This window comes from Halyomorpha halys, unplaced genomic scaffold (genome assembly GCF_000696795.3).
Source record: "Halyomorpha halys isolate HHAL.00 unplaced genomic scaffold, Hhal_1.1 Scaffold73.1, whole genome shotgun sequence".
NCBI classification, from domain to species: domain Eukaryota; kingdom Metazoa; phylum Arthropoda; class Insecta; order Hemiptera; family Pentatomidae; genus Halyomorpha; species Halyomorpha halys.
Window position 1 is genome coordinate 877,963 of NW_027104949.1, and position 11,066 is coordinate 889,028.

General features: G+C 30.1%; 1 protein-coding gene across 1 annotated transcript in view; it reads left to right on the plus strand.

The window, feature by feature from the left end:
* Positions 1 to 4,432: 4,432 nt before the first annotated feature.
* LOC106692825 (4-pyridoxate dehydrogenase) overlaps positions 4,433 to 11,066 on the plus strand; it is a 10,924-nt gene continuing 4,290 nt past the window's right edge. The window contains exons 1-2 of the mRNA XM_014439018.1: positions 4,433 to 4,670; positions 10,636 to 10,806. Of these exons, the coding sequence (XP_014294504.1) occupies positions 4,514 to 4,670; positions 10,636 to 10,806 (328 nt within the window). The 5' untranslated portion in view covers positions 4,433 to 4,513. The remainder of the gene's footprint in view (positions 4,671 to 10,635; positions 10,807 to 11,066) is intronic.

An 11,066-nucleotide genomic window follows, 5' to 3' on the forward strand; every position in this document is an offset into this window, starting at 1 on the left:
TCAGGCTGCTAAAAAACAAATTCAACCAAACCATAAACATGTGCTTACAACAACACTCATATATCATATACACTCATAGAACTATTTATAAATTATTTACCTGTTAATAAAAACCTATATATTACATATAATTTTCTTCTATTTGTCATTCTTGCTAATATATTACAATATTAATGTCATTTAATGAGTAAAATTTGCTAATGGTCGTAAAATCTTATAAAGTAGCGAGAACTGACAATATTCCTAGTGAACTAATCAAGGCATGTGGTGAAATTGGAATTTCTAAAATACACCTTTTGGTAAAAAGATCTGGGAAATTGAGGAGATGCCTGAGGAATGGAAGGAGTTTCTACTTATTCCTCTTCACAAAAAGGGCCCACGACAGATTGTAATAACTATCGAAGAATCTCACTCCTTTCCGTATGTTATAAAATATTTACGCAAATTTTAACTAGTCGAATTACGGAATACGCTGAAGAAATCTGAACCACCAATGTGGTTTTAGACGAAATCGTTCAACTATTGATCAATTTTTTTCATTACGGCAAATCTTGCAGAAAAAGTTGGAATAAAACGGGTAGTTCATTAGCTTTATATAGATTTCCAAAAGGCTTACGATTCTATTGACCGCCAGAAACTGTATAATATTCTGATCTAACAGGGGATACCAAAGAAGTAAGTAAATCTCCTACGGATGTGCATGGACGAAACGTTTAATAAGGTACGAATCGATAATCATTATTCTGAGAAATGCGAGGTCCGGTCGGGTTTAAAACAAGGAGATTCTTTATCACCTATCTTATATAATCTAGCACTAGAATACGTCATTAAAAGTGTGACGAATACCTAAAAGGGTTTAACTTTGGGTGGTAAAATACCGATGCTTGGGTATGCTAATTTTGTATTATTGGCCCAGAACAAAGAAACTATAGAACTAAATACAACCGCGATAATAAACTCTAGTAAGAAACTAGATCTTGAAATATATACGAATAAAACAAAATACATGGTTAGCAGTAGAAACGCGAGCGATTTCGGCGATATAGATATAGGTGCAAATGCGTTGGAACAGGTAGATAGGTTCTACGGTAACTAGAAAAAACGAAATTGGGTAGAAAATAAAAGCTAGGTTGAAAGTGGGAAATGCTTGTTATTTTTCAATTTCGTAACGGCTTAGCTCGCGCCTTCTATCGAAAAAGTTATAAATTAGAATTTACAAAACTATTATCCTTCCCACTGTTCTTTATGGATGTGAGACGTGGCCTCTTACACTAAAAGATGAACAGTACCTTAAGGTTTTCGAAAATAAAGTATTACGTAAAATATTCCGACTGAAAATGAATGAATTAACGGGAGAATTTAAAAGACTACACTACGAATTAAGGGAACTGCATCCAGTAAATATAATTCAGGTTATAGATGGGCATTTCAGGTTGTTGGAATTAGTAATGAACGAATCCCTAAAATGTTAATGCGTTTAAACTGATTTAGTAGAATTGGATTTGGAGGGGCATCACTGGAAGGATGTATGTAGAGAGCGTTTGGTGGTATCGGCATCGAACCTTTGGGTTTGTTAGGCCTTCATTATTATTATTATTATTGAAATTTACAACTGTACATAATAATACAGTAAATTTAATAGTACATAATTCAGTAAATTTAATAATACATAATTCAGTAAATTTTATGTAAGTTTATAATGGAGTGATAGAGGCATGTAAAGAAACTACCTAGTAGTACCTTGTAGCACTGTAACAACGTTTTTTCAATTGAAGGTTTTTAGGAATGGAAGAGGAAGCAAGGTTAGAAACTATTGGTTTTGGGTGGTTAGGGAGTTTATAATAGAAGGAATAATTTCTGGTTCAGTTTTTAATTATGATAATATTTTTTAATTTTCAATTGTAAAAATATAAATCTTAATTTTTCCATCATTAGAATAATTTTAGCTATAAATAAAATGTTATTCTAATTCATATTAGTTAAATCGATTATTTTTTTCATCTTATTTTGGTTACACCTGCCAAAAAGGCCTTTGACAGAGGAAAAAAATCGATTACATAAAGTGGCCTATCGATCGAAAAAGTTTCTGTTTAACTTTTAAATTGCTTATAATTGCTATTTCGAGGAATCAGTTTTCCAAAATAAGAGATATACGAATCACTCGCCAGGCCTTTGGTAAGTCAGGAAATCTGATGAAATTTGTTGGAATATTTTTTAAATCTTCCCCCGTCATTTGTTTCTACCGCGCCTCTGTAAAGATAAGGCAGATTCCTATGAGAATTGAGGGGGGTTTATTTTAAAAAACAGAAATGTGTCACAACAAATATAGATGTTTGCTTCTAACGTAATTTTCACTTGCAATGCAACCTCACATTGCGAGTGAAAATTAGGTAAGAAGTAGTTCTCTTTGTGGGCGTGGCGTCATTGACTATCTCAAGTCATCCTCAACTACAAATTTACCCGTTACAGTGTCAACAGTTGGTTTACAAACAAATATTAACTTTTTTAAACAAAAGGAACCACAAATGGAAACCTTTAACATAAATCCTTTGTGTCATTGTATTCAACACAATTTTGAATCTTACTATATCAGATTTTCTTAAAATTTGGTACAGTTGTTTTATTCGTGAATTTTAAAGACATTTTATTTAATCTTATTTGGTTAAACTTCAGAGAAACGTATAAAGGAGAAATTCATTTTTTATAATAAAAAAATAAATGCAAGTGCAATTGTATCCTAACTTAACTTGAATAATAAAACTTTTATATTTCACAAAATTGCATGTTTTGGGGTTTTGCCACAATATTGCTCGTTTTGATTTTTGTTTTTCAGCACAAAATTACATGTTATGTTACTCCTTTTGAACAAAATTTTAATTTTTGTTCCTTGCAATTTAATAATTGAACTAAATATTTCATATATATGTATGAATGTCAATATTTATTTATTGTATTATTTTTTCTATTTATATAGTTTCTAGTTTAAACACATTGATAAACATATGAAGAGTCGAATTCAACTTTAAAAAAAAAGAATAAGTAAAGTTATTTAAAAAAAGAAAATAAACAAGTGATGAATGTTGATAAAATAGTATTAGCTAGTTGTTTCGAGTAAATATAAAAAAATAAGGCTCTCTAGAATATGATTGTTATAGAGAGCACTCAGTTTTTAACTTGGATTCCCAGTCCCTTTCATTCTTTGGTCTGACTTTTTTGTAACTCGTGATAATTACATTTTTTTATGCCCAGATAGGCCTTATTATAGCCATATAACTGAGTATTTTCTAATTATTTGGAAGTTTGGACCGTTTGTTTAGTAAGTGTCGGAATTGATGAGCAGTTTCCTGTCTTTTCAGTCCTGTATAAGGATTCCAAGTTAGACGTTTTTCCAGATGTTCTCCAATGTAACAATGGATCGGTTCGACAGGGATATAAGATACAATTTTTATACAATGAAAATAAATTTTTTTTATTGATTTATTTAATGTTATTTACAACATATAAATAAATACAATAAGTAAATATGTTGTATGTTTCATTTACGCTTGATATCTTGGGATGGAACCGCCCATTGGTGGTACTTCAAGCGTTAATTTAAATTAGAAGGTCCCGTGGCCATCTTCTTTTCAGACGCCTCGAAGGATTAGCATGGATTGTTAAAGATGATAGATTAACAATTAATGGGTTAGGATGGGTAAGAAGTTTGGAATGAAAAGACGCATATCTGTTTTGGGCCAAATCAGCAACGAATGGGAGGTTAAGGTCTTGGTGGATGAGTTTATTTGTAACCTAATAAGGAGCATCAAAGATTTTAAGTAGGATTTTGGATTGTAAGGATTGGATGCGTGAGGAATTTGATGATTTGGTGGAGCCCCAGAGCTCAATTCCATTTGTCTAAATTGGTCTGATATGATTAGTGTATAATAATTTGTTGTAGTGAATGGGAAGTTTAGAGCGTTTGTCAAGTAGGTGTTGTAGCAATCGAAATCTACGAGCAGTTTCTAGTCGTTTCAATCTTGCCTGTAGATTCCAGGTAAGACTCTTGTCAAGATGGAGTCCTAGATATAGAATCTATTGAACAGGCGTTAGTGGAGTATTTAGAAAGGATACTGTAGGACAGGGATAAAATAAAAATTTTAAAATATGTTTTGAGCATTCTTGTCTGTTTTTATGAGAACTTTACAGCTGTCTATTCAAAAACGAGTAGACAGACCTCAGTGAAATTTCCTATCTTTTTCAATCTCTAGCGATTGTTATAGACAGTATTTAAGAAAATCTAAGATGGTAATGTTCAAAACTGTGTTTAATTGACACGGATTGACCTCTATTGTTCAGATAGTTAATAATATCATAAATATCTACATAGCAAAAGGAAACATGTAAAGGCCTACTATTGTCATCTTGGTACAATGATATCGAGAAGGCATTAGCATTTAAAGGAAGTCATGCCTGCCTGTAGCACTTACTGCCATCAGTATATCAACGGCTCCTTGACCACTGGACTGCTTCCGCCATGGTCCTCAGTACTAAAGAGTTCTGGAGTACCTTCCTGACCCTCCTCAGGCTTCACTTCCCGGAACAACTGGACCAGGACCTGAGGACACCTAACACGCGGCAGGTGGACGTCGCTCAGGAGTACGACTTCATAATAGCGGGTGCCGGGTCTGCAGGTAATGGAGGAAACAATATAGTCCAAGAGCCGGGGAGAAAAATCAATTGTGTAAATTCAACGTTTTGTTGCTTTAATGAAAACTATGTATAATTACTAGTCAAAATTGATGAATCTGCCAAGTGCAGGTAGGAGAAATAAGAAATGATGGCTGTTTCAAAACCTCAACAAAAAATTAATTTTTCAATCTCTCTCTATACCTCTGATTTTATGTTGAATATTTATTTTCTTGAATATCATGAAAACTATTACTCTTACGAATATAAACATTATAAAATACTTTATAGTACATGAAACTAGATTTAATTTGAGTGCTAATAGACATCAGAGAATTACCAACAACACTAGAAAACCTAATAGTACAAGAGAAAAAAGGCAGTTATCTCACCCCAATTTTTTATTACTTTAATGAAAACTATCGATAATTACTATTCAAAATTGATGAGTCTACCAAGTATAGGTAGGGGGAATAAAAAATGGCAGCTGTTTCAAAGTGATAAAAAACTAATTTTTCATTCTATATCTTAGAAAGTAGGAACAACACAAAAAACCTAAGAGAACGTCATTTAAAGAAGAGTAAATTTGCTAAAATATGAACACTAATAGAGTTATTTACGTTAAATTGTTTTCGAGATATAGCTTTTTAAAAAGCAACATTTCAGAAAAATGTTGTATGGGACGTACTTAATGGTCAGTAGTTAGTGAATTTATTTTGAAAAATTTATATCTCAAAAACCGTTTGACGCACAGATGTCTATTAGCACTCAAAATAAAGCTAGTTTAATGAGCTATAAAGTAGTTTATGATGTTTATCTTCGTAGGAGTAATAGTTTACATGAAATCTGCTAAAATAAATTTATTTATAGTTGTTCGGACAAATTTTCATTTGCCAAATTTATATTCATATGTGAATATCATAAAAACTACTACCCCTACCAAGATAAGAGTAATAAAATACTTTATAGACATTTAAATTTCCTTTATTTTGAGTGTTGGTAGACATATGTACGTCTAATGGATCTGAAGATATATTTTTTCAAAAATCCAACATTTTATAAGAACAACTAGAAATTATCATTTTGTGAGTATATTTTGTCAAATATCATAAAAACTACTGCTCCTACATAAATAAACATAATAAACTATTTTTTACTAAATTTAACTAGCTTTAATTTGAGTGCTAATAAACATCTGTACGTCACATTGTTCCTGAGATATAGATTTCTCAAAATAAATTAACTAACTACTAATCTTTCAGTAGATTTTTAAGAAATTTTGCTTTCATTTAATATTTCAGCAAATTTGGCAATGTTGGTAGTTTTTAAGATATAGAGCTCCGACTGAAAAATTAATGTTTTTTTAAGCTTTTGAAACAGCCGCCATTTTTTTCCCACCTACATATACTTAGCAGACTCATGAATATTGACTATTAATTATACATAGTTTTCATTAAACTAATCAAAAATTGGGGTGAGATAACTGCCTTTTTATCTTCCCGGCTCTTGTACTATAAGAGAATATCATTTAAAGTAGAGTAAATTTGCTAAAATATGAGCCCTAATATCTACATTCAATAGTTCTCGAAATATATTTTTGTCAATTGCAATATTTCATAAAGAATGAACTAAAAATCGGTAGTTGGTGAATTTATTTTGAGAAGTCTATATTTCAAAAACTATTCGACGTACAGATGTCTATTTGCACTCAAATTAAAGCTAGTTTAATTTATTATAAAGTAAGTTATGATGTTTATCTTCGTAGGAGTAATAGTTTTTAGGATATTCGTTAAAATCTAGCTTTAATTTTAGTGCTCGCATGCATCTGTACGTCTTATGCTTCCTCAAATATATGTTTTCATAAATTAAACTTTTTGCCCGGACAACTAGGAATCAACATTTGTGAATTTATTTTGTTGAATATCATGAAAACTACTACTCTTGCGGAGATAAACATTACAATCCATTTTATAGTACATGAAACAAGCTTTAATTTGAGTACTGACAGACATCTGTACGTCCAGAGTTGGGCAAAAATTATTTGATTGACAAGAAACGAATACTTTTTTATTCGATTGACGAGAGACAAATAAATTTTTATTCGAATAAAAATACGACTAAACAATCCGAATACTTTTTTATTCGAATATTTGAAATACTAATTCAATCGAATAAAAAATTAGACGAATACATATTATTCGAATGAAAATTTGATTTTTTTTTTTTTTAAATTCACTTATTTTTTTACCACCTTCAATTTCTAATGTATGAGGGTTCTATTTCAGACGAGTACAAAAAGAAAATGCTATCGATTTTAAGATCCCATATCGATTTATTTTAATTTCTAATACATAGGGGCCAATTTTTAGATTTCCGAATATGCAGATTATGAAAATGCTATGTATTTTAACATGGCGCATCGATTTATTTTAACTTTCTTGATTTCATTACATGTTAGGTCCCTTTATACGTTCTGAGGAATGCAGAATATGAAAAAGATATCGATTTTAAGATCGCGTATTGATTTATTTTTACTTTTCTGATTTCTTACATGTTAGGGTCCCTTTATACGCTTTGAGGAATGCAGAATATGAAAATTATATCGATTTTAAGATCTCCTATCGAGTTATTTTTCCTTTTCCGATTTCTAACATGTTAGGGTCTCGTTATACGTTTTGAGGAATGCAGAATATGAAAATGATATCGATTTTGTGATCGCTCATCGATTTATATGAACTTTTCTGATTTCTAACATGTTAGGGTCTCTATATGTTTCAATATATGTCAAAAAAGAAAATACTATTGATTTTATGATCGCGTACCGATTTAATTATCGCGTTTCGATTTATTTTAACTTTCTTGATCTCGAACATGTTATGGTCACTTTATATGTTTTGAGATATGTAGAATATCAAAATACTATCGGTTTTAAGATCGCGTATCGATTAATTTTAACTAAGATAAGAAATATGCACATCTCAAAACATAAAGAGGCCCTAACATGTTAGAAATCAGAAAAGTTCATATAAATCGATGAGCGATCACAAAATCGATATCTTCATATTCTGCATTCCTCAAAACGTATAAAGAGATCCTAACATGTTAGAAATCGGAAAAGTAAAAATAACTCGATACGAGATCTTAAAATCGATATAATTTTCATATTCTACATAACCCGAAACATATAAAGGGACCTTATCACGTTAGAAATCAGAAAAGTTAAAATTAATCTATACGCGATCATAAGTATTCCGATAGTTAATCATATGTTTTGTACGAATAATTGATTATTCGAGTAGAATATTCACGAATAAAACATCATTCGTCTCTTGTCATTCGAATAATATTTGCCCAACTCTGTGTACATCCTATGGTTTCTGAAAAAAGTTTTTCAAAACTCAAACTTATTGTCCGAACAACTATAAATCAATTTATTTTAGGAAATATCATGAAAACTACTTTACCTACGAAGGTAATGGTCATAAAATATTTTATAGTACATTAAACTAGCTTTAATTTAAGTGCTAATAAGCATTTAAACGTCACATAGTTCTTAAAGATAAAGATTTCTCAAAATAAATTAACTAACCACTAACCTTTCAGCAGCCTTACGTAAATAGCTCTATTATGGCTCATATTTCAGCAAATTGACTCTCCTTTAAATAATGTTCTTTTAGGTTTACTAGTTTTGTTGGTAGTTTATAAGATATAGAGCTCCAAATGAAAAATTCATTTTTTTTATTTAAAAAAAAATTTGATCCTTTCAAACCTTCCAACGTTTCGACCCTCAGGTCATTTTCAAGGATACCTACAAACAGCTCCTTTTAATTATTTCTATAACAATTTCATTATTTCCTTCACTTACATACCGATTTCTTTGGCCCTACCTTTACTTTGTTGTCATTTTCTCTTTTAAAATTCTTAAAAATGCCGGCTAATTGCCTTTGACCCATCTCTAAATAAATTAATCATTAAAATAATATTATAATAACATTATACAATTTTTTTTGTTTTTTTAAAAATAGATTCCTACTTACATAACTTCTTCTATATAATTCTTTCTTAAATTTAAAACTTGTACTAACCACTTCTCTTCTTTCTTTCATTTACATTTGCAAACTTTAAACAGAACCTACCTCCAACAGGTTAGGACTCTGTTATCACTTTATTATATTACATAATTTTTCTTAAAACATTAATTTACATTTTCAATATAATTTAATTAACATTTATTACTAATTTTTCTGCTTACAACACAATTTTATGTGCATTTCTCTCACATATACATTTACCCCCCCTTTTTAATTTATTTTTTAACATATTTACTTCTCTATTCATACTTTTATTATTGCATATTTATTCCATTTATATATTTGTACTATTTAAGGATTTGAACATTTTTTTTATTTTTCATCTTTTTTGTACACAATTATTACATATTTATTCTTCTTAAAATTTCTGATTAGTGGTGGTTCAGTCCCTTAGAATCTGATTTGAAGTTGACAGTATAATTTATATTTTCTGAGATATAAATCGATTCTAACATCTTTCATCTAAAATTATTATTCTCTTTATGAATGAAAAAAGGATCAAATTTGTTTTTAAATAAACTAAACCACTCTCAAACAAGAATATATTAATAAAAATTAATCTAAAATTCATTTTTTTTTAAGGTTTTGAAACAGCCGCCATTTTTTATTCCCCCACCTATACTTGGTAGACTCGTCAATTTTGACTAGTAATCATACATAGTTTTCATTAAAGTAATCAAAAATTGGAATGAGATAACTGACTTTTTTTCTTCCCGGCTCTTGTACTATGTGGCCTCGTAACAACTAGTTTTATGTATCGCACTGTGCGTGCTTACGACTGCGATCTAAGACTGTGCATTAACCTACGGCTATTATCTACAGTAATTTTATCCTCAACTTAATATACATATACATTAGTTCGTCGTATGGTTTTTGAAATATATAAATCCACTACTGATTTTTCAGTGCATTTTTTAAGAAATGTTGCTGTATAAAAAGCTATATCTCGGGAATTATTAATTATAAATAGCTCAATTAAGGATTGAATCGATGCTGTTCGATTATCTAGTGTTTTGATCATTTTAAAGATAGATCGAAAAATTATTTTTGTTTAACGTTTTGAAACAGCCACCGTTTTGTATTCCCCCGACGTATACTTGGCAGACTCATTAATTTTGACTAGTAATTATATAATATATAGTTCTCAACAAAGTAATCAAAAATTAGGGTTAAATAACTGATTTTTTTTCACCCTGGCTCTTGTACTATTAGTTTTGTAGGTAGGTTAAGGATATGGAGCTTAAAATGGAAAATGAGCTAAAAGTTTGGAAAAAAAATATTTTCTGGTTTAGAATAAACTTCAAGGGACTTTCATCTTAAATACTTCAATATTTACTTTTCAAGAATGTTTACTATTCCTGTTGTCTAGGCCAAGTAAAAAAAATAGTAGAAAGTTGATGTTACTGGGCAGGAATACTAAACAGAAAACCTTTTACAGGATAAACATTTTGATTTTGGACATAGAGAACTTATGATAAAAGAAAAAATTGAAATCTACTCATTTTAAATGGGTTTGTAGGTAGTAGTTTAAATGCATTCCACTACATCTGGTTACAACTCCCATACGTTCGTAAAAATAGGTTTACTTTAAAATTTAAAATGGTATATATGTACTTATTCTATTATAAAAATTTAATTATTTAGCTTATAATTAAGTAATTAACAATATTTAATAATTTATTGGCTATGAACCTAAAAATATACCGAGTACAATTTGAAACATTCGCCATATTCGGTATTCTTTGCCATCCCCTGGGATTGGTAAGACTTTTTACAACGTCTTTCGCAAACAGTTTTACATTATAAATCATTAATAAAATATATTTTTAGGTTAATTTACAATTTTACTATACCAATTGGCTAACAAATATTTTCTCAGGTTGTGTCCTGGCAAACAGGCTGTCCGAAAATCCCGATTGGAAAGTTCTACTCATAGAGGCAGGTTGGAGAGATGACTACGTTTCGGACACCCCGTTCCTAGCTGAATTCCTCACAAACACGGAAAAAGATTGGAACTACACAACTGTGGACCAAAATCAAGCGTGCTTAAGTGAGTAGTTGAAATTATTAATATGTCTTTTAGTGAACTTTTTTTTTTAACAAACCCCTTCCTGGTCATTTCTAACATACGGGGGGTGGGAGGTTATCCACAGGTGACCAATCTATTCTAACTATGGTGGAAAATTTTTAAATTCTTAAAAAAAAACAATCATACATGTTTTGATCAATATAGATACAGGACTAATTTTTACATTCTTATAAAACATAATGATATATGTTTTAATTAATATAGATACCGGAATAATTTTT